Genomic DNA, 24513 nt, shown 5'->3' with positions numbered 1-24513 from the left:
AGAACATCTTAAAAAGGTATTGGGAACTTCACTCAGCCACATTTTTCTTTTAAAATATCACTGTTGCGGAGCTTTTCTCCCTGAGCCTCCACTGAAAGAGGGCTCATGCTCAGTTGGACATTCCTGGTTAACAAATGTTAAATAATAAGGAAAGCCTTGGTTAACATCTTTCATATCTTTAATCCCTCCAGGTAATATTTCATTCTGCTTATAGTCTGTGTAGAAGCTTTGTTTTTACAGCTTTCAAAGCTGTAAAATACTTTCGTACACTTTTTTTTCCAGTAATTGGTAGGACAAAGAGTAAAAAAAAAAACTCCATGCTGTGATTGTGTTTGTCCAGACCTAACCAAGTTTGTGTTCCTGTGGATGTCTGTATTAACTTCTTGACCTTAGTTTTTATCCTCTGGAGTTATCAAAAAATAGTTACTTAATGGCAAACCTAAACTCCTGCATATTATTCAGATTTTCCCTTATTTTCTCCATAGCACTCTACAGTTGTCTCCTCGTATGTGAGGTTTCCCTTGTTTTGCAATATTTTCAGCCTTTTGTCCACTCCTCCAAATAATTCTCATTACTTAACTATGTTTCTTTAATTTCTACCTTGTTAATAAACTCCGCTTTCATTTTATCCCACTCACTATCACTTTTGGAGTATTTTCTGGCTTCCATAATAACTCCTTAATAATTTCCACTACCTATTTCTTAAATTCCTCCCTTTGTAACAGGTAGGTGGGGAAACACCAGTGTCTTCTTTACTTTAATTATTGTGCATTTTTTATCTTGGTAATTTCTGCCGCATGGTCAGAAGTAGTTATTGGATAGGTGTTAAATTAAGATCTCAATTAAATGTACATGTTCCTGCGAAATTTAATGTGTGTAGGCTAGCCCAGTTATTATACCTTGGGGAATAATATGTAAATTCTCTCAGGGTTCCTAGTACTGAATTCATGTCTTTCATACCAAACATTTTAATAAATTTCTTAAGAAATCTACCCTGTTTGCCTTCTAGGCACCCCAGATGCATTTTCAATCCAAATCAAATTTAGTCCCCACCTTTAAGCAATGTTTCTTGCGGTAGATGGCACATTTTCCCCAAAAGTAGTTTATTCCACCAAAAATTGCTAGTATGGAGATTAAGTTCATGCTAGCATAACCCTCCTCCCTTGCTACCCCAAATCTGCCATTATTTTATTTCATCTTCTATCACAATCTGTGTTCCTTTAGCAATTAATATAATTGCTCCTCTTTTCTTTTGTCCCTGATATTCTGCTGAATATCCACCCTGAAATTCTTTATCAACTTCATATGTTCGTCTTTCCAAACTTGTCTCTTGTATCATTGCTGTTTGCACTCTACATTTCTTTATATTCTTTTGTTTTTGTCTACATGTGAGGCCTTTCACATTCCAAGTTAATATGGAAGGTGTTGCCATTATTCTCGCCTATTATATGTACGAGCTTTTTTAAACTTCTATTTCTGGCTTTTGTGATAACATGCTCCCACTAATGTCTGGCAGGTTGATCTTTTATACACCTTTTCTTTTCTTAGCAGTACTGGAATCTGTCACATTTTACAAGACTTTTTGTTTTAATGAAAACCCCTAAACAAAAAAAAATCACTAGAACCCCCCCTTTCCATATAATCTGTTAACTTAATACAAACACACAGAACTGTACATCCTAGTTTAACCCTCCTAATGGGAACAATTGTATCGCTGCAAACCTAGGTATTGGGTAACCTAAAACTGAGGATGTTAAGTTGTCTATCTCGCCTTCATTCTTGCTGGATGGGTTCGGAGCCGACCTCGGCTCCGACTCGGCCACTCTAAAAGCTCGAGAGTTGGTTCCACCGGCTCGAGGCTCCCCTTATATCCCACAATGCTAGGCGAGAGTTACCTCAGATCTCGTTTGCCGCTACAGCTTCGAGGTTGGTTGCTTCTACCGGTTCCTGGTGAGTGTTAGCTTTTTATACTAAAAAGTTATTCTTTTTCCCCTTTTTAACTTTAATTCTTCTCAAATTAGTGTAGGATATAGTTCTTTATCCCCGACCCTATTTTTCCCCGTTTTCTTATTAAAAGAACCGTTGGTTCTTCCCTTGGGCCTTTGGCCTTCCCTCCCTAGGGTGTGTTTGTGTAGTTACTTTAACTTTTTTTGTGCTTAATTTCTAGTATTTTTACTAAAATTGTTAATTATTTTTAGTAATAATTTTTCTGACAGGATATAACTGTGTGTTTGGTGTGTGCTAGTGTATACCTGTCAGTTAGGATAATGTCAAAGGAAGCAAAGGTCTCTGGATTCAAGAAGTGTGATGCGTGCTGTCAGAAAATGTCTCTGACAGACGCTCACACTTCTTGTGTCTATTGTCTGGGGCCTTTGCACCTGCAGGACTCCTGTGCTGTGTGCCATGGCTTCAGCCCCAGGGTCCTGCAGGAGAGAAAGAACAAGTTAATTTTGAGAGGCTTGTTAAAACCAGAGGATTTCCTGTCAGTTTCAACAGGGAAGCCCTCTAAGGCATCGAGGTCTTCGGCTCCGGCTTCTGAGCCGAGACCTCAGGTTGTTCAACCTTTGCCTTTATCGGCTCCGGCTGGAGCCGATAAGACTCAGTCCACAGTTTCTGTGGCTTCCTCGCTCGGCCGGAGCCGAGGTTATCGAGTACCCGTGTCGGCTCCGACAAGATCTTCGGAGCCGACAACCAGAAAGAGGTCTAGGTCACCTTCTCTTGGCTCCGTTCATTCGGCTCCAGGATCTCCCCTGCTGTCTGAACGGAGCCAAAGGTCTCATTCCTCTAGGTCATCGAGGCTTTCCGATCATGACCTTCAGAGGGTGGTGAGTCGACTACTTAAGTCCGAGGCACTAGCCCAGATGCTTCAGAGCCCGACTCATCAGTCGGTGCCTGCCCGGTCCATCAACTCTTTCCTCCTTCGACTCTTTTGAGTTCGAGCGGTCGTGTCGGAACCGAGACTGTGGTCGCCGGGCCGAGACAATTGTGTTCGGCTCGGTCGGGGGCCCCGTTTTCTTCCGTGGAGGAATCGCGGCGCCGGACTTCCCTCGTCGGCTCGAGGGGTGAGTGGCATCGGACCCTTGTCCGACCCCCTCTCCTCTCGGTGCTTGCGCTGGTGAGTGCGGCTCCGACATCGGCCTCGAGCCATCTCTGTCGGTGCCGAGGGGGTCCTTAGCTCCTCGGGCGGGGACCTCTGGCTCTGCCTGACAGGGTGCTTTCGAGGTCATGGGGAGTGTGTTAGAGCCTGGCTCTACTCCACAGTCGGCTCCGTCAGCCCCTCCCTCTATGCTGCCTCAGGGTAAGTCGACTCACTCCCTCATCCCGGACCGCAGAGAGCCAGCTCCTCAGGAGCCCCTTTTGGGATTTCATCCTCTTCCGAGGCCTCTCCTGATTTGGCAGAAGAGCCCTCGGAAGAGGAAGTGCAAGAGGAAGCACATTGACTCACCTGAGTCTATCACGTCGGACACAGATCTGGATGATTCTGAGGGTTCCCCGTTCCCCTTCTGAAGATGTCTCATTTGCAGACATTCTGGAGATCCTTAAACAGAGGGGAAATTGGCCAGCCCTCAACCCTTCGGAGGACGAATCTGTGTATCTTGAGGCGTTTGGCTCTCGTCCTTCCACCTCCTGGGTGTCCCCCTTGACCCCCTCATGCAGGTGGTTGCTAAGAAGGCATGGACGGCTCCTGATTCAGTGGACCCCACTCCCAGGAGACCCTCCAAATTCATCACAGCTCCATCAGACAAGCAATTTTTATCAAAAGGAGTTTCTGTGGATGCTATGGTGGTAGCTGCCGCCACAAAGAAGGAACTGGCTGATCCTTCAGTGTCTGTCCATCCACCTAACAAGGAATCTAGGTCCATGGATAGGTACGGGAAGCGGATGTTCTCCTCAGCGACATTTACCATGCGTTCGCTGAATTACCTGTGCCATTTCACTTTCGTCTTCAAAGGGACTTGGTCAAGGAAGCGAGTGAAATGTTGAAGGACCCTACAGCTGCGGGTTTCCAAGAGAAAATGAACACGCAGCTGGCTATCCTTAATTCCATTTCCAACTCCTCCATGCGCCTCCTCTCTTATGCGGCCGATGGAGCGAGCAGAGCCGCAGGGACAAGGGTAGCCTTACGTAGGCACGCCTGGATGCGGCTATGCAACTTTGCGGAACCTTTCAAGACGTCTTTCACGAACTCCCCTTTTGATGGATCATCTCTCTTTGGTCCTCAAGTGAAAGAAACCCTGACTAGGTGCGAGACTGATGGCAAGACCCTTTCTGCCGTCGGAGTCCGTTTTTCGACTCCTTCTAGGCCTTACCCCAAAGGCCAGAAGGGTGGGAAGATGTGGTTCCGTAAACCATCTCAAGGGACTTCGCCTGACGCACAGAGTCGTTTTCCTACCAAAGGCAGAGGTGGGAATAACAATGGTAGACGTCGCCCTAGGGGCAGGGGGGGTCCGCAGAACCAGGGCAATCGGGAAGCCTTTCCTGACCAGCCCTTTCAGCATCCCTGAGGTGTTGCCCGACTGCCCATCTTCGGAGGCAGTCGGGGGAAGATTGTCACTGTACCCAGAAGCCTGGCTATCCCTGACTCAAGACAAATGGGTACAGTCCATCATTTCCGAAGGCTATAATATCCCCTTTCTTCGTTTTCCAAATCAGTCAAAAAAATCCCTTCCAGATGTTCCACCCGCTCAAAGGGATATAGCAGCTTTGGAAATTTCAAAACTGCTTGCAAAAAGAGCAATTCAGTTAGTGCCAGCAGACCAACAAGGATCCGGAATCTACTCAAGGTTCTTTTTAGTTCCAAAGAAAACAGGGGACTGGAGACCGATTTTGGATCTCAGTGTCTTGAACAAATCAGTCAAGAAAACAAGATTTCGGATGGTCACGCTGCAATCCATTCTTCCCCTTTTGGGCAAAGGAAACTGGATGTGCTCTATAGACCTTCGGGATGCGTACTATCACATAAAATGAACAGACGCTCCAGAAGATTCCTCCGCTTCAGGCTGGGAACCAGTCATTTTCAGTTCAGGGCCCTGCCCTTTGGTCTCACCACTGCCCCGGTGTTTACCAAATGCATGGCAGTGGTAGCTTCTCACCTGAGACGACAAGGATTCCAGGTGTTTCCATATTTGGACGACTGGCTTCTCACAGCTCCCACCAAGCATCTCCTTTTGATGGCCAGAGATTATACTTTTCGCGTTTGTCAAAAACTGGGTATTTCAATAAATTGCGAAAAGTCTGTTTTGTCGCCTTGTCGTACTATTACCTACATAGGCGCAAATTTAGATACTATAAACATGTCTGCAACGCTAACGAACCAAAGGATATCAGACATTCACAAATTGGTGTCACTTCTTCTCAACAACAACAGAGCCAAAGCCAGGTTAGTTCTAAAGGTGTTGGGAATCATGGCAGCGCCATACCTCTCCTCCCATTGGCCAGATACCACATGCGGATCCTTCAGTGGATGCTTTTTTCTCAATGGTCATACCAGGAACTTCCAATGTCTCACACCATTATGATCACGCAGCGTGCAAAAGCATCTCATGTGGTGGATGTCTTCCCCCCAGCTCCTGTCGGGAAGACCATTTGTTCCACCTCCTCCGGTTGCTACTCTGACAACGGATGCCTCCCTGATCGGGTGGGGGCATTATCAGGGCAGGACAGTCCAGGGCACATGGCAACCAAGCGAATGCCACTTGCACATAAATGTTCTGGAGATGAGAGCAGTGCTTTTAGCGTTGCAAGCCCTTCAAGACTCTCTTCCCTTAGGAACGATTGCAATCCAGACAGACAACATGTCTGTAGTGTGGTACATCAACAAACAAGGCGGAACCAGATCATACCCCTGTGTCGAGAAGCACTCAGACTGTGGCAATGGGCGATTTCTTCTCAGCGTTTTCTGATAGCAACGCACATCCCGGAAGTCCAATCACATTGCGGACAAGTTGAGCAGAGCTATACTCATGCCTCACGAGTGGTCTCTGAAAGACTCTGTAGTGAGAGAGATATTTCTCAAGTGGGGTCAGCCTTGCTGCGGTCTTTTGCTACTCCCCAAAACAGCAAGTGCAGAGAATACTTCACTCTATTCCCTTTACCAGGCCAACCCAGCAGGGACGCTCTAGTCCAAGTTTGGCCTGGGACTTCTGTATGCATTTCCTCCTTTCCCTCTGATCTCTCAAGTAATACAGAAAGCTATCGCTCAGAAGGCCTCATTGATCCTCATTGCTCCTTACTGGCCTCGACAAGTGTGGTTCCCCTTTCTACATCGTTATCTCTTGAGCGACCGTGGAGTCTGGACCTAGTTCCAGATCTTTTGATCCACCAATCGGGTCAGTTTCATCGCTCCCTCCCTCTCTGAACCTCACTGCTTGGTTCCTCCAGTGCCAACCGTAGCCAGGCTTCCTCATTTATCTCACTCGGTTAGAGATATATTGATAGCTTCCCATAAATCTTCCACTCGAAAGATTTATTTGAGTAAGTGGAAACGCTTCTCATATTGGGCACAAGGAAAGGACATAGATCCTTTCACCACTTCCATCCAACTAGTCCTTGATTTTCTTGCTGAACTCTTCCATGCAGGTTCATCTCCATCTACTCTTAAGGTTCAGTTGGCAGCTATTTCTAATTTTCATGTGGGCATTTCTGAATCTGCCCTAATGTCCCACAAACTTTGCAAAGCCTTTTTGAAAGGAGTTTTTCTTCTCAGACCTCCTATAAGAAATCCTCCTTCTCCTTGGGACCTAAATTTAGTTCTTGCTTCCTTGATTCTTTCCCCTTTCGAACCTGCAGCTTCATGTTCCTTGAAATTATTATCATGGAAAACTCTCTTTCTGGTGGCTATCACATCAGCTAGAAGAATTTCAGAACTTCAAGCACTCAGTTGTCGTTCTCCTTATCTTTTGTTCCATAAGGACAGAGTTTCCTTATGAACTAACCCGTCCTTTTTGCCTAAGGTGGTTTCAACATCAAATCTAAACCAAAGCATTGACCTCCCTGTCTTTTTCCCAGAGTATTCAAATAGGTCTGAACAAAAATTACACTGCCTGGATGTTCATCGTCAATTAAGGTACTACTTGGACAGGACGAAACAATTCAGAAAATCTGATCAGCTGTTTGTCTCCTATGCGGAAAGCAGAAAGGGACTTCCAGTTTCAAAGGTATCATTATCCAGATGGCTAACATCTCTGATTACCCTTGTTTATGAGATTAGACACCAAAAACTGCCTAATAAACCTAAAGCCCATTCCACCAGAGCTTTGGCTACTTCTCTAGCCTTCCAAGACAGACTGCCTATTGACACCATTTGTGCAGCGGCTACTTGGGCTACTCCTCACACTTTTATTTCCCATTATAAGTTGGATTTAGCTTCTAGGCATAGAGCTAATTTTGGTTCCACTGTTCTCAGGAGTCTGTTCCGTTAGGCCACCGGGACAAGGTGCTAGGGACGGTCCCATCCAGCAAGAATGAAGGCGAGATAGACAACTTAACATATAGAAGTTATGTTCTTACCATAACGTTCCATGTTAGTTGTCTTCTTCTCGCCTTCTTCTTGGCCCCACCCTCCTTCCCCTGGCCTGGACAGACCTAGAGGAGTTGTGATCGTGACCTCTCTTTCTACCACCTCTTTCTTAGTCATATGCTATTATGCATATTTCTTGTTTCAGGATATAGGTCACCCCGTTTCTTCCTGCTGTTAGAGGTGGATTCTGTTTTACAGTTATACTGTTATTGATATAAGCTGGGTTAGCTTACAAACGAGATCTGAGGTAACTCTCGCCTAGCATTGTGGGATATAAGGGGAGCCTCGAGCCGGTGGAACCAACTCTCGAGCTTTTAGAGTGGCCGAGTCGGAGCCGAGGTCGGCTCCGAACCCATCCAGCAAGAAGAAGGCGAGAAGAAGACAACTAACATGGAACGTTATGGTAAGAACATAACTTCTATTTATCCATGCTAAGATTTGTGTTGCTGCCTACTTAATTAATTGGTGTGTGTGTATTATTCTTTTATCTTTATTCCCCTCCCAGATGTGAAAAACAATTGCATGCTTTCAGTAAACATTATCGTAGCCTTGAAGAAACCAGTGCTTTGACTTTTTTATTCAGCTTGTCTCCAAGGAAATGTAACCAAAAAAAATGTAGCCCTTGGCTGCAGATTTCTAAAGACAAGCTGGAACATGCTTTGTGTTGAGAAAACCTTTGTTCATTGTATTCATTGTTGTCTTATTTGCTTGTTTTCACTTAAAATGTATTGGATTAAGCCATAGCTCTTAATCCAAACATTCACCTGTGCAAAAGAAAACACATCAGCTGTACATATTTGGATATGTTCATTGTTGCACTCCTGTCTCCCACCTCAGCAACCCAAGACCTACAGCATGTTAACTGAAATATGCTTTTGTCTAGCATTCTTTTTCTTTTACATGTTTGGATTCTTCCCGGAGGTGAATTTCTTGATAACCAAGTTAGGTGTTAAAGACCTGGATGCAGTCCCGATCCGTGATCTTAATGTGTGTGTATTTACACTCTGACAATTAGTTTAACTGATATCGTGGTGTGTGATCTGAGCTTAAGCACCCTGTTTTAGAGATGTTGAGATCAGGTCTTGTACAAATGAATGTGCTGGCCAGCAAACCTCAGCAACAGAACTCCCAAAACTTCTTTGTTTCTGCTTGCTGTGCCTCCCGTTTTCTTAAATATTTTACTTTACTTGTATTACTGTCTGTCTGACAGTGGTTTACCAGCTATGAATGCCAGCGGAACACTTCTCTCTCATTTATACTAACTCGTAGTACAAGGAGAAAAAAAATCTCCATTCAGTAGAAGGAATTATGAGCATGTCTGTGATGGCAACTTTGTATTGTGTGTTTTGACCTGGATAAATTTTTAGGCATCCATGTGTCTAGTGCATGCGATTGCCTACCCACTCATAATCTGTGTGTGTATGCATGCATGTGCATTGTAGTATGCTGTTTCTTTCAACTAAATCTTAAATCCCTAGTGTTGCTCTTCCCTCTCTTGTACAGATGACAAACGGGCGGGTTAGTACATTTATATACTTTTACATAGAAACACATCATGATGGATAACAGCATTGCAAAATATAAACAAACTGATTAACAGACTATACAGGCATATATGCTTGCATCTCAACAGCTAACTTCAATATGGCAGTCAGGCTTGCAAGCACTCAGTAATTATACACTTGTGCAACCCCTTAGAAAGCTTCTTAAAGCTGTACACACATTGGTCTACATCCTCCATTTTAAATAGATTGCCCTCAATGAAATGACATTGGAACAAAACTTGCAATGATGTAGACACTAGAAACAAACGCCATGTTCATGTCCAAGTTGCTGTGCGTCTGTAACATTGTCTGGAAATATGACCTCATCTAGTAATAACAACTGGCTTTAGCAACAGGGACAGTCTTCAGTAAATAACTCGTATCAGGAATTTTGGGATCCATCTCAGGAACAGGGTTATTTACGTGAACCTCTTTTTGGAACTGGAAAAACTAATTCTTAGATGGTCTTTCTCTCAGGCTAGGTGCTGTGGTACAGTCTCTGACACTGGCATCAGATGTTTTCTATTCCACCTAAACTCTACTGCTTGTGATTCCATGATGTACGATCTTGGCTGTAGACAAATAATTTTCATGCTTCCAATCCAATCGTAACCTTTGCATGTTTGCATTCTCACGGTCTGTCCTTCATGTAATGGATTGATCAGTTTGCTGGACTTGTAATAAGACTTCTGGGATAGGCGTTTCTTTAACAGATGGGCTTTCACTGATGTATTATTCTTAGCACTTGGAACCAGTAAACTACTGCTGACTGGGAATGTGGCTCTGGTTTGTCTTGACAGAAGTCTTTGGGCAGGTGAACCCAGGTGTTTATCTCGAGGAATATTTCTGAGATTCAAGAGATTCAGGAAAACATCACTATTGTCTTGTTTTGACTTCTCAAGCAACTGTTTTACACTTTGAACTGGACGTTCTGCCAAACCATTTGATTGAACTCAGGGCTACTTGTAACATGGATAACGTCTCACTCTTCAGCAAATCCTTTGAATTGCTGGCTAGTAACCTGTGTGCCATTGTCAGAAATAACTTTGTGTAACTACCATGGACTGCAAAATGATGCTTCATCTTGGTAATGAGTACTGGACGCTAGAGTAGGAAGTAGGTCAGTCTCGTACCAATTAGAGTAGTCTACTAACATGAAGTAATGTTGACCATTCCACTCAGATGTCAGTGGCTACTGTCGACCAAGGTAGTTCAGGAATTTGGGCTAGCTGAAGTGGCTCCTTTTGTTGATGTGGCTTTGTACTATTGTGTGCAGAACAAGATGAAAGTACTCTCTCAATGTCCTTTGATATAGAAAGCCAAAATATTGATCAGTTCACCCTCCTTTTTAGTAGAATCAGTTCCTGAGTGGCCATGATGCAAGATTGTAATATAGTCTTTTGGAACTATCTTTTCATGACAATACCATTGTCAGACAAAATCTCATCTCTGTAAGGAAAATAAGGTTGCACTTCTTGAGCTAAACTAGATTGCTTTGACAGACATCCTTGATTTAAGTGGTTGAGTTTCTGTAAAACAGTATCTGAGGCTGTATAATTTCTAAGCTCATTGAGATGTGTGGAAGAAATATTTCTGACTTCCATGACTTCAGAATAAAGCTTCTCATGCTGTTCAGTGGTATTTCTGGTGATCTGGATAATATATCAGCAAGGTAAAGAAGTTTGCTTTTTGTGTAGACGAAATTGAAATTGTATTTCTGCAATCTCAACATCATACGTTGCAATCTGGTTGGAGCTGTATGTGTATGCGTTCTCAAAATAGTGACTCGAGTTTGGTGGTGATTTGATATGGATAGGTTTCCCATAAATAATCATGGAACTTCGAACATACAAACACAATTGCCAAGAGCGGTTTCTCTATCTGAGCATACTGCATTTCAGTTAGGGTTAGAGATCTGGATGGATAGGCAACAGGTTGATCCTCTAGAAGAATGACTACACCAAGACTAGCTACTGGACCTTTCCAGGCTGGCCTGACAACTAGGCTTCATGACACCCATGCAGGTGGACAATACAGTCACAACTGCTGAATCCTACACAAATGTACTCTTAAGCACTTACATGAGTGCATGGATCGTGCTATCCCAAACAGAACCAAGACTCTATCCTCCAAAAAAAGGAAGCCAGTCTGGTGGTCCCCTGCCATAAACAAACTGTACAACAGAAGGAAGAAACTGTTGCAAAAGAGAGTAAAATCCCATGAGTGGAGGAGCTCCCTGGTCAGCCTCGGTAAGAAGCTGAGATCCGTTATAAGATCCTCCAAAGCTAGCTACGAAAATAAAATCACCACCAATTCCAAGGACAACTACAAAGCATTATACAGCTATGTCAAGAATCGCAATGGCAACACCCAGATCTGCTCTGAGTTACAGCACAAAGGCACGAAAATTACAGAACCAACTGATATTGCCAACATCCTGGCAGATGGGTTCAGTGCTAACTTTACCCCCTGCAATCCTCTGTAATCACAACTATGCAGGTGAAAGCTGCACTCCCTGAAGCCAAAAACACAGCATCCATGGGACCGGACAACATACCAAGATATGTTTTACACGAACTTCAGAATGAACTGGCTCCTCACTTTAAGCACCATGTTCAATAATATCCTCGCATCAGGCTTTGTGCCCACTGAATGGCGCACAGCAACAGTTATCCCACTCCACAAAGGGGGAGCCACCACTGATCCCGGGAACTATAGACCTATTAGCCTGACGAGCCTGGTCTGCAAGGCCATGGAACGCATCATCATGGAACCCAAACAAGGACATTGATAACCTCCAAACTCTGGATCCCATCCAGTTCGGGTTTGTGAAAGGCAGATTATGCCTCCTGAACCTAGATCGACGACTTTGAGGCAGTCACCAAAGCCGTAGATGAGGGTAAGGTGGTTCACACAGCCTATCTTTACCTCGCCAAGGCTTTCGACACCGTCCCCCATTCTGGAATTATAGCTAAACTCAATAAACTAGGCATAAATCCCTACGTCACAAGATGGGTTGCCAACTGGCTCACTGACAGAACCCACACTGTAAAAGTTGTAGACTCCAAATCTGATCTCAAACCAGTGACAAGTGGAGTACCACAGGGTTCCGTCTGGGACCGCTCCTGTTTGGTATCTACTTCTCTGAAGTACAGGCTAACTAAGTTCGCAGAGGACTGCAAACACGGAGCCATAGTCAAGTCCCCAAATGATGTGAACATCCTACAGAAGGGCCTGTCTGAGACAGATGCCTGGTGTCAGAGCCATTGCCTTAAGCTCAATGGCCAAAAAGTGCAGTGTCATCCCCTTTGGTAAAAACTCTGTACCCATGAACTACCACATAGGCAGCAATCTACTTAACACCGAATGTGGGATGAGACCTTGGGACCCAGGTGGACAGTAGTCTCTCCTTTTAGTCACATCGCCACAGTAGTCAGGAAGTCCTTCTACGTGGCACACCTAATCATAAAAGGGTTCTCATCCAGGAAAAAGAAGAGGTCATCGTTCCCCTCTACTTGACACTCATTAGACCCATTATAGAGTACAACACCCCTTTTGGAATGTACCTCACAAGACATCTGCAGCAGCTGGAAAGGCCACAGAAGTACCTCACAAAGAGGATTACTGGACTCGCAAACAAATGCCCTACAATGACATCTCAAAAAACTCCAGCTTTACTCTGTAGCATATCGCCTACTCCGAGGTGATCTCTGCCTAACATATAAAGCTGTGTCAAACCCAGAGCTGTTGGACATGCTACACCTAAAGAAATCCCAATCCCTCCGAGCTACACGCTCTAGGGACCTAAACCTTGTCACCACAATAAACAGGACATGCTGGAGGGATAGATTCCTATCCCAGAGACTTCCCGTACTCTGGATTAGGCTACCCATCTATGTCAAGCAAAGTTCTTCATTAGCACTCTTCAAGAAAAATCTTGATGAGTGGGTGGGAAATAGGAAATACACCCTGGGGATCATTTCTGCATCTCTGCTCGACTGTGGCACAAGAAAATAACTTTCTTGGGTGGAGTAAGCCAGGGAACCTTGTTGGCTAGGCTTACGTAGGCCCTTGGGCCGATGGCCTAGTTACCTACCTATGAGAAGGTGTGCAAGACTCAAGTGTGAGATCGGCATTGTTAGGATAGCAGAGTTATTTGAGCCCCATTAAGGGTATCTGGTGTGTAGATCAACATGTCTGTACAGCTTTAAACAGCTTTCTAGGGGCTTGAACAAGTGTATAAATGCTGTGCATGTGCGAGCCTGACTGCCATTTTGTAGTTAGCTGTTAAAATGTAAGCATATATGTCTGTATAGTCTGTTAATCAGTTAGTTTATATTTTGTAATGCTGTTATCTATCCCGATATGTTTCTATGTAATAAAAGCATATAAAAACGAACCACCCCGCCTGTTTGTCATCTACACTAGAGAGGGACGAGTGACATGGTGCCAGAATGGGATCCAGATTCCTCAGCTTCGAGATAGAGAGGCACTCCGTTAAGACTGGAGGAATATAGACATCCCTACTACACGTGTAGCTTGCAAAATAGGTCAGAAACGAAGTTCAGGTATTAAAACTTGCTCTAAAACTATTTCTTATTCACAAAATATGAAACAAGGCATTCAGAACGCTCTAAACAAATTTCTAACAGAAATATCCGATATGATATATTAAACAGACGTTCACAATAACTACAGAAGCTGTTTGAAATAAAATTCAAATCACATAAAATTAAAATAAGGGAAATTACTGCATTGTTTTCCGCTGAGCACTAATTTTTTGCATTAATCAAAGCTATTAGAGTTGTCTGAAGTGTATGAAGTATTCGTATGTTTGTGCAGTATTACAGTACAGTTACTTAAAACACAGCCATTTCAAAGCATATTTCGCAAAGTACAGTATTTCGCAGAGTTTACTGTGCATTTGAATGTTACTACAGGCACATACAGCAGCTTGTTTGTACAAAATTACAAGGGCCATATTTTTCCAGTGTGTTTGGGCATAATTTGTTGGCATGCCAGACAGATTTCAAAAACCTGGTCCACTTGTGTTGGACAATACTATTCCAGAGAACTGGAGAGTGTTCAAGCAAGAGTACGACATTTTCATACAGGCTGCATTTTCTGATAAATATGAACATACAAAGGCATTTATTCTGCTTAATTTAGCTGGTTCAGAAGCCACAGAAAGGGAGTGCTCATGGGTAGGTTCATAGGTAGGTACTAGGCTATCAGCCCTGGGGCCTATACAAGCCCAGCCAAAAAGGTACCCTGGCTTTTGCCACCGAAGCCCAGCAAAAAAGGTACCCTGGCTTTTGCCACCCAAGAAAATTATTTTCCTGTGCCACTGTCGAGCAGAACCACAGAGGTGATCCCAGGGGTGAATTTCCTATTTCCCATCCAGTCATCAAGATTTTTCTTGAGTGCTAATGAGGAGCTTTGTTTGATATAGATAGGTAGTTTATTCCAGAGTATGGGAAGCCTCTGGGACAGGAATCTATCCCTCCGGCATGTTCTGTTTAATGTGGTGACAAGGTTTAGGTCCCTAGAGCGCGTAGCTCGGAGGGATTGGGATTTCTTTAAGTGGAGCATGTCCAACAGCTCTGGGTTTGACATAGCTTTGTATGTTAGGCAGAGATCACCTCCGAGTAGGCGATATGCAATGGAGTAAAGCTGGCCTCAAGATGCCCAGATTCATCAGATAGGGGAGAACACTGGGAGGTGACCCTTGGACATGGCTGAATAAAAACTATTTTCCTCTAGATAAGTGAGGATATTGAGTACAAGAGCTGTTTTTCTCAACACCAGTGAGAAAAGTAAGTACAAAAACTGTTTTCCTCTAGGTAATGAGGAAGATTGAGTGCTATAGTAATATTAGTTGCTTATTTAGTGCTTACAAAGTTCTGAACAAGTGCTGAGCATGAATAATGCAAATTTAAGAGCTAAAACTAAGAATCTGTATCTGCACTATATGAGTTACAGGACAGAAACAAGTGCAAATGCAGGCTTTCAAATCAGAAAGTTGAGAGAGATGGAAGATTGCCCAAATGGCCAATAACTACAAATTCTGGGCCAGAACCACTCCTTATGTGGTAGACTGGTTACCTAAACCACTCCCACTGATAAGCTAGAAGGCTTCCCTCCAACACAGAAAGGCTTGGGGGCTCAGAAGCTTAAAACAGTCCTGGATACAGCAAATCTGTATCTGGAACACTAGTTACAGGAAAGGTAAGAAACGGGCTTATTTTTTTTTTTTTTTTTTTTTTTTTTTTTTTTTTTACAGAAAAGTACCAAAAGTAGTAAAAAAAACAAGTGCAATCTAGCACGCTCGAGTATGTAGCAATATTAGACCACACACAGTTTGAAAAATGCAATTAAATTAAAAAGGACTAAAAGCAAGTGCAGAAAGGGTTTATTGGGTAGAATGCGGTAAAGAGATGGGACTGGGGGAGTGTCCTAGATCAAATCTACAGTGGGGTGGGCACTGCAAAAGCCACCAAATTTAACTACAATCCAAAAACAGGGAGGGGGGGTGGGGAAGACAGTTTCAGCAGAGATCTGAGCAACCACTAATATAGTACCACTATTAAGCCAAAAAATATACTTGGCTCTGTATATTTGCAGATAGTCTTGTAAAGGCTGTCTCAGAACACAGGTTCCTCAGGTTGTAAGTAAAGTTGACACAAGACCATCCTTCCTTGTAAGGATAACTTTGGTGAAATTTTTAGCAAAACCAACCACCACTTCTCAAGATTTATTTTTATGTAATGTAGCTTGCACAAATTAGCATACATTCCTTTGACAATGTAGTGGAACTGCTAATGCTTGATAGTGCTTATGTCTCCATTTTTAAAACATTGTAGTGCCAGTGCAACTTGATAGAATAACCCTGTTTTGAAAGGGCTTTTCTTTGCAGGAGACTCCCCACCATGTATGTTTTGTTAGTTATTGTAATCAGATTTAAGAATAGATTGGTGGTGTACATAAAGATTAAAACATTTGTAAAATGAAGAATTCAGAATTAATAGTGTGTTTGCATTTTTTTTCTTCAAGGGAGTATATTGTTTGGAAGAATCCTACTACATTTCCTGAATCCTCGGTCATCATAAGAAGAATCCGCCCACATAATATTAATTTCTGGAGCATCACTCTTGCTATAGGAGTTAAACTGAGCTGTATTCTTGCTTTAAGCTGACAGAATGGAAGAAAAAGAGAGGTGCTTCCAGATAAGCAATGTATAGTATTTTTTTCAAAAAGATGACCATTTTTGCACTAGTAAAACTTCATTGGAGAAAATGCCTATTAAAGGTATTCTTAAGCATACAAAGCTGTTTTCTGGAATGATGGTTATTAAGCACTCGCAAAGAGTAGAATGATGAATACTTTATGCACACTTGGGATGAACTTGGACTTAAAGGACTCCTTTCTGTTGTAGCACTGTCTTGTATAAAGTGAAAACTGGAGACTTTCAAGTTTACTGCTAATTGCTTCTCCCCTTGCAGTTATATTATGCACAAAGTCTGAAATTCTTTCCCTGTAACCAAAGTGCACAAACTGAGTAGAGTGACGAGTATTTCTTAATCTGTAGTCTCCAAGATGAGCTGTATGCCATGGAAAGGAGACAAGTCAAAATTGGATGCAGAACTGCAGGCTTCAGCTCTGATTTACCATGAGAAGCAGCGAAGAGAACTTTGTGCACTTCATGCACTAAATAATGTCTTCCAGGATGGGGGTGCATTCACAAGGGAGGCCTTGCAGGAAATCTTTCAAAGGTAAGTTGCTTGTACATTTTTTCCATAGTAGTGGATGTCAAAGTAATTTTTCCAGCTACACATTCCCACTGTACACATTACTCTGGGAGACCAGATTTTACAGTCTGCGGTCTATCAAACCTCTGAGATGAAGATCTTGCTTTTACTGACCTGGCTTGTAGAGCTTGTGTATTTTCAGTTTGTTAATTTCCCTGTAGAAAAAAACGCATTCACATCTGTGAAAGTTTCTGCAGCTTACTTTATTTCTTACAAACTTGTAGAATGCACACTAGTCTTCTCTTGCATATATGCTGTTCTTTGGCTTCATTTTATAGAAATGCTAAATTGATAGTGATTTCTTATCCTGTAGACTCATGAGGCTTTATGGCATAATTGTATGGTTTGTGTGAAGAAATTGGGGTATTTGTAAATGGTTATTAACCAAGTGCAACCAACCAAAGAAATAACTGGGCATTCACTTTATTTCATACAGTTAAGCTTTTGCCCCAGCATGTTATAGGGGCGTCTTCAGAACTAACAAAATCACAGAAAACACTTCCCTTGTATACAGTCATATTAACTTTGCAATTAACTAATAAATTATTGAATAATTGTTACAATTACTTCAGTAATAAAACAAGTTAAAACAATTCATTAAAAACCTTAACTTTTTAATCTTAAAACACTAATACTAGTGTATTAATTTAATCCTGGGGGCAAAGTGGATTTTAAATGCAGCTGACATTAAGTTCACACACTTCTAGCTGTTCCGGCACAACCCTACCTTGTAGATCAAAACTAATCTGCTGAATAACTAAAAACCCAAAGCTATGATCTTTGCATATGTTAATGTGTCTTTATAAAGAATTAGTTTGTTTATTTTTGTTAATGTCCAGTAAAGGTTTGTATATCCTCTCAAACGCCTAGAGGTTTTCCTAATGTACAATGCAGGACATTTTAAACATTTAGCTAGGTAGACCACATTGTTTGTTTTTGATTGACGGTTGTAACATCCATTGATAGAAATGTTCATATTAGCTACCCTAAATTTTTTATTTGTAATTTAATAAATATGGACAGTGATTACACATACCACATTTAAAATTACCCATTTTTTATTATTATTAACTTATTCATATTATCACTCTAACCATTCCTTTCCAGGGTATTTGTTAAAGACTGGTCTCTCCTAAAAATAATTGTAGGTCTACTTCCTAGTTGACTTGTTAACGTTTTGTCCATAGATAACAAAATTCCAGTTCTTATTTAAAATATTACATACTGCCATTTGTTATATGTCCGTATGAAGGAGAGGCTTCTATTCTCCTGATTACCTTTCTTTACGTACTCCATCTCATTGTGAATTTGCTTACACAAAATAGACTGAAATGTACCAGCTTGTCTTTTATTTACCACTTCATCTTTTACATTTGTTAACAAATTGTCAGGATATCCCCTCTTTTTGAATAAATCCAGGATGAAGTCCACCTCCTCTATACATTTTCCATCCCTAGTAACTACCCTGGCTGCCCTCACTAATTGCCTTTTCCCTACAGATCTTTTTTGGTACAAAGGGTGCCAGCTGGTATAATCTAGGTATGAATTTGAGAATGTGGGCTTTCTGTATATCCTGGAAACTAGTTCCCTATTCATAGTATCAGTACAAAATTCCACATATAAATAAAATATTTTTATCACTGTAATTTAATATGTAAAATTAAAAAACTCTACAGTCTTTCTTATATAACTCAAAAATTCATCTAACATGCCTACTGAATCTGTCCATACTAGAAATATGCCATCTTAGGTACCTTGTGTAATATTTAATACTACTGTTGTATCTACTGTTAAAACACGTATTCAGTTTCCTAATAAGACATCACATAATTCGCAAAAATGGGGGTGCAATGGTCAATATACAATGGTCAGAAAATGGATGTTTTCCTATTGCTTACACAAATGAATGTTTGATATCTTTTGATACTCAGAAAATGTTAGAATTTGAGAGGGTGACCTATTTTATTGGAATAAATTCCTCTCTGCTAATAAAATAAGTTCTGCAGACTATTTGATCAGCAGATATAGTTTGCCAAATTGCAACTGGCTGGACATCCAAACTTGTGAGGATTTTATACATACTAAGCTCGTACCCTCATTAGAGGCATACAATAAAGATCAACTTAAAAATCTTGGATTTTTGTCTCACCAATTATTAATAGCTCACCCAAGAACACTTCATACGCATGTTATTTTTAAAATTCTCAGAAATGATAGCAAAACAGGTGTTTCTTTTTGCAATTATTCAAGTGAAGTTAATAGACAAGTGTTCTCATTCTCAGAACTTTGTTTACAGTCTGTGAAGGAAATCCCATCTTCCCTGTTCTGGCTTGTATACACATGGACATTTTTACATAGGCTATGTGGAGTGAAAAAACATCTAACAATAAATTACAAGAAAGATGGAATGAAATGCTGGAGATGTGGACACCCCAATACTGACTGGATAGATATAGCTGTTCATTTCAAAATAATTTAACCATTTTGGTTAGACTTTAAATATCTTTGTAAAGCTGTATGGAATGACAACTGTACATTTTCTGACTCCCTTATCCTTTTCAGTGTTGCTGTTCCTGAAGTAATTTCTAAAAAAAAAAAAAAAAAAAAAAACAATTTACTGTGGTCTATCCTCTCTAGCAAGGAAAATTTATTACTAAAAATTGGAAATCCCAATCTACTCCTGTCTTTGAGTTTATTCATTTTGTGAAATACATTTGTAAGAATGAGATTGCTACTATAAAAGCAAAGGCTAACACAACCCATCATTTAATTGTTTGGACAAAATTGTCTAATCTGCTAGAGAACTTATTAAAGTGTTCTCTGTATATTGCTAAATTAGCTGTTATGGGCATTGTATATAGTTTTTGTTTTTATTGTTGTACTGTTAATGAATAAAAACATTTTTGGGGAAAAAAATGGATGTTTAATGTGGACTTAAATGCATGCATCTAAAATGACTTGTTTGAACATAAGACCAATTACGAGAACTTTTGCGGGAGTTGATGTTTGTAATGTTACATTTTCCTGAAAAACTAAAAAAATTAAAAAGGGACTCTGATTATGCAAGAAGGAGGGCACATTCCATACCTGGATATGGATCCAAACAAACTGATGCAGTGAGCTTCTCTGGCAGGGTAAGGTAAATGGTTCTGAGTGGTTCTGGTATTGTGCATGGGTGACTGAAGCATTGATTGGAAATGACAGCAGCCCTGATGTTGTAGGAGAGGATCATGGGACCATGGCTGTAAGGCAGTAGCTGCTAGATGGCCCTAGTGGCAGTTTGCATGGGTTTCTTTCCTGCATGACCCCACCACCACCCAGGATTAACTGCAATAAAAAAATTCTACTTCATCCACTTAAGCTGGTTATCTTAACTAAAATACCTCCAGGAAGCAAGAACCTGACACCCTACAGCTTTTCTGTTGTAAGAGACTTTCTTTTAACTTCTTGCTGGTTCTCTGGACATCTGGTGCCCTAACCTTTGACCATGATAAACCAACATTGCTTTCCATTGGGAGAGTCGTGTCCAAGATGTGTAGTGAGTTTTCTTTTTTGCTGATGCTGCACCGGTGTACTTGGCCATCATTTAGCATCTTGGGAACATCAAGATGGTCTTTCCATCCCACCTGCCCTTACCTCGAACGGCTCAATCTCTGCTAAAAGAAACTATCTACCTGAAAACTGAAAGAAAACCATTCCTGCACTGTCCCTCGCCAAGATAAAGGACTGCAAGGTCTATATCAAGTGGAACTGTAAAGCTAACAAATTGCTTGGCTGAACTGAGTCTACGGCTAGCCTAGGGCCATAGATAGATTTAGTTTAACATTATTTGAATCCCTAATTAGGCTGCTGTATTAAGTAAAACAAGCAAAACACAGCTCAAACAGCCTGAATAACATGGTCCCCCTGCCAACTTCATTTCACTGTTATTAACTAATTGGTAGAATATATGTAAAAAAAAAATAAGGATAACTGCTAGCATGCTTACAAAAAAGTCAGTAAAATTGTTTGGCTAACTGTTAACTTAGCTTGAAACAGAACTGAGAAAAATGTAGCTAATTTGAAATGGAATTGAGTGAAAAGTATTGTAAAACCATATTCTTTCAAGCCTGCATACTCTCAGACCCTGGGAATCCTGTGGTCTGGACTAGCCCCGCTCCGCTCTGGCTTGCTCCATGCCCTACCCTGCCCCAAAATCCCACCTGCCCCCACTACTGCTAAATTTAAGCCCAATAAAACCCCCCACCTTCTACAACCATTCACTGAAAACCCACACCTCCATACACCACCCCTTCCTGCCACTAAACCTCTGGACTCCCAACCCACATTCCTTAGCCAAGTGCTACATTAACTATCAAAATTAGACCCACATTCCTTAGCCAAGTGCTACATTAACTATCAAAATGAGACCAATTGTGTTACTCTTAGTAATATTGCTTGGGCCATATCTCCACACCATCTATGAAAATCAGCCCCATCTTGGCTTTCACCACCACTTATCCCAAACCAATACTGCTCCTACCTTGAATAAATCAGACCAACTCCTAGCTTACTACAAATCTGTCTTTTTCACATTCCACAGCCACCAACTAACTAGACCATGGTCCATCTCCCCCAAAACTAGATATCATCATAAAGTAATTAGTAAAGCCTTGAAACTAATAATCATTGAACAACATAGTCTGGTGAGGGACGAAGACCTCCACCCCATCCCTGGACCCACCCTTCCCACAAGCTCCCAGCCCACTACCACTTTCAACATTTGGCCAAATACAAAGTCCCCTAACTCTCTCCTGACTTGTCACCTAAACATCAGGAATATTAACAACAAGGTCCATAATCTTCACACCCTCTTAGCCTATTCACCTGATGTGCTTTGTCTTACAGAAACCAGGAACTAAAGACGATAAGGTTATCCCACCAGGGTACAACATACTCTGACTAGACCGTAACACTAGGAAAGCTGGAGGAGTAGCAGTTCTGTTTAAAAACACACTGTCACACTAGCCTCACAACAACCCCCCCTTGTTCAATAATGCAGAAGTTCTTGTTAGCAAACTACAGCTTAACAAAAGTAAATCTATATTCATCGCCTGCATTTATATCACCCCAGGCAACAATGCAAATTCCCTAGAAGACTTCCTCCAATGACTTTTCCAACACATACCCCCATGAAACTATGATGTTGGGAGACGTTAATATTGACTGGAACAGTTGTTCCCCTGAATCTCCCACCACCCATGTAAACCTTCATGGCTATACCCAACTCGTATCCTCACCCACCAGAATAAATAAATCCAGCTACAAAGGTAGTATCCTGGACTGGATTCTTTTCAACAATCACCCAGACCTGTATAACACGGGTACCCTCCAAGATGATATAAGTGACCACCTACTCACTCACATCATTATGCATAAAGTAGATAACCACAGCCAGGTTCTCTCTAAATCTGTCAGAAATAATAACTTTAACTCCACTGACTTTTCAGAATGAACTCAAAGCATGCAATTGGGCCATCCTAAAAACTTCCACTGTATGATGCTGTAGCCTATTTTTAATTGTAAATTCCTCACCATTCTAGATTCCCACGCTGTAATCTGCACCCTCAGAACCGGCTCTAAGACTGCCCCCTGGCTATCTAAAGTAACCAAAGTCACAGCAAGAAACAAAGCATGGGACAAATGGCGCACTTCCAAAGACCCACGCGACCATATTAAATTCCGACAACTAAGGAATGATACCAAGAAAACCGCATTGTTAGACAAAAAAAACTTCTGACAAAAAAAACTTCTGTCAACGCCTTCAGCAAAAACACCAGAACAAACTTCAAAAATCTTGGGCAGGAATAAAATTGCTCCACCCCGGCCAAACCACCGCTCCCACCCCATCAGCTTGTAACCTAAAAACTCCAGAAGAAACTGCAAACATAATTAACAATTTCTTTGCCAAAACCATCCAGTCACTAGCAAGCAAACTACCCCCCACCAGCTCCTTTCAGAATTCCTCCTCAACCACTACCCCTCTCCCTTTTAACTTCCAGCCTATATCCACATTTACCATCAGATCTCTAATTAACAAACTGAAGCCCACTACCCTAGCAGCTCATCTCCTCCCACCAGAATATCTACAGAAAGGGGGAGATGCCATTGCATACCCTATTTCAATTTATAATAAATCGCACCTTGTCTGAAGCCACTATCCCCTCTCTCTGGAAAGTTTCCCCACGTTATTCCCCTTCATAAAGGGAGGGAATTCTTTAGACCTCTCAAACTACAGACCAATAGCCATACTATCACCACTGGCCAAAATTATGGGAAAATGCATCCATAACCAATTAATGCACTATCTCACTCAGAATAAACCCCTGGCCAACTCTCAGCATGGCTTTAGGCCACACCACCGCAGCTCTCCTATTCTCTAACTCTATCAACATCAACTGTAACAACAAACTTACCTCAGCTGTCTTCCTAGATCTCTCCTAAGGCCTTTGATATGGTCAATCACCAACTGCTTCATACCCTGAAGGAACTGTCACTAAACAGTAGCTCAATTAAATGGTTCCAGTCTTACCTGTCTGATAGACAAGTAGTTTTATGGCAGAATACCCTATCCACTCGTCTACCCATTACTATAGGAGTCCCTCAAGGCTCCATACTAGGACCACTACTCTTCCCCATCTTTATCAACGACCTACCCACCATCACTCCCAAGGCCACTTGCATACAATATGTGGACGACTCTACTTTAAGCTGTACCGCCTCCTCTTTAACTGAGCTTATGACCCTACCCCAGAATACCTTCAATGATGTAGAAAAATGGTTTGCAAACAGTCAGCTACTGTTAAACCCCAACAAAACCTAAGCTGCTCATCTTTTCCCCCACTTGCAAATCCTCCTCACCATTTTTTACCTCAAGTTCCAGCAATGACACGGTTATATCCCCAGATACCCACACAACTCCTAGGGGTCACAGTCGGCAGCACCCTAAAATGATACCCATGTCAAACAAACCATCAAATCTGTCAACAAAAAATTGGGCTCCCTCTACAGGATTAAACCTTTCCTCACTTCATTTGCAAGAACTGCTTTCGCTCGTTCCCACTTACTATCTACTCTCCTGTCTGCCCCCTCTTCACTAACTTGGGTCAAGCCACCCTTACCAAACTTGCTAGCAGTTAGTCATATTGCTAGATTCGCTACAGGTACAAACCTCTAGGACCCACCATTGTATCAACCTAACTCAACTAGGATGGCTTGAATGGCCAAGTCTTCTCCGATACAACCAACTTACAATAACCCACAAAATTCTATACCAACCTGAAAAACACCAGCACTAAATAAGATCATTAAACCATACAGCAACCCGATGTTACTGTGCTCTGCTGACAGACTACTGGTGCAAACAAGTAAGAGCACAAATGTGGCCGGGGACTCTATTTGCCATCTCAGTAGGCAAAACTTGAAATTTGCTACCTACCAGACTTGCACACTAACCATGTTCAAAAAAAAGCCTCAAACATAAAATAAAAATAATACAGTTTGATAACCCATGATGATGATGATGATGATGATTGCACTTGTGCAATTGGTACAGCTTGGAGAACAGTTACATATATTAATGACTAGATGGGGATAAATAATG

At 41.8% G+C, this 24513-nt stretch overlaps 1 protein-coding gene across 1 annotated transcript in view; it reads left to right on the top strand.

Annotated features, from left to right (window-relative positions):
* Positions 1–24513, top strand: part of JOSD1 (Josephin domain containing 1) — a 598744-nt gene that overhangs the window by 55889 nt on the left and 518342 nt on the right. The window contains exon 2 of the mRNA XM_044068376.1: positions 16117–16835. Within this exon, the coding sequence (XP_043924311.1) occupies positions 16660–16835 (176 nt within the window). The 5' untranslated portion in view covers positions 16117–16659. The remainder of the gene's footprint in view (positions 1–16116; positions 16836–24513) is intronic.

The sequence above is a fragment of the Protopterus annectens genome, chromosome 1.part0, assembly GCF_019279795.1.
Source record: "Protopterus annectens isolate FY-2018-M chromosome 1.part0, PAN1.0, whole genome shotgun sequence".
NCBI lineage: Eukaryota > Metazoa > Chordata > Ceratodontiformes > Protopteridae > Protopterus > Protopterus annectens.
This window is presented reverse-complemented; position numbering and strand designations above follow the sequence as displayed.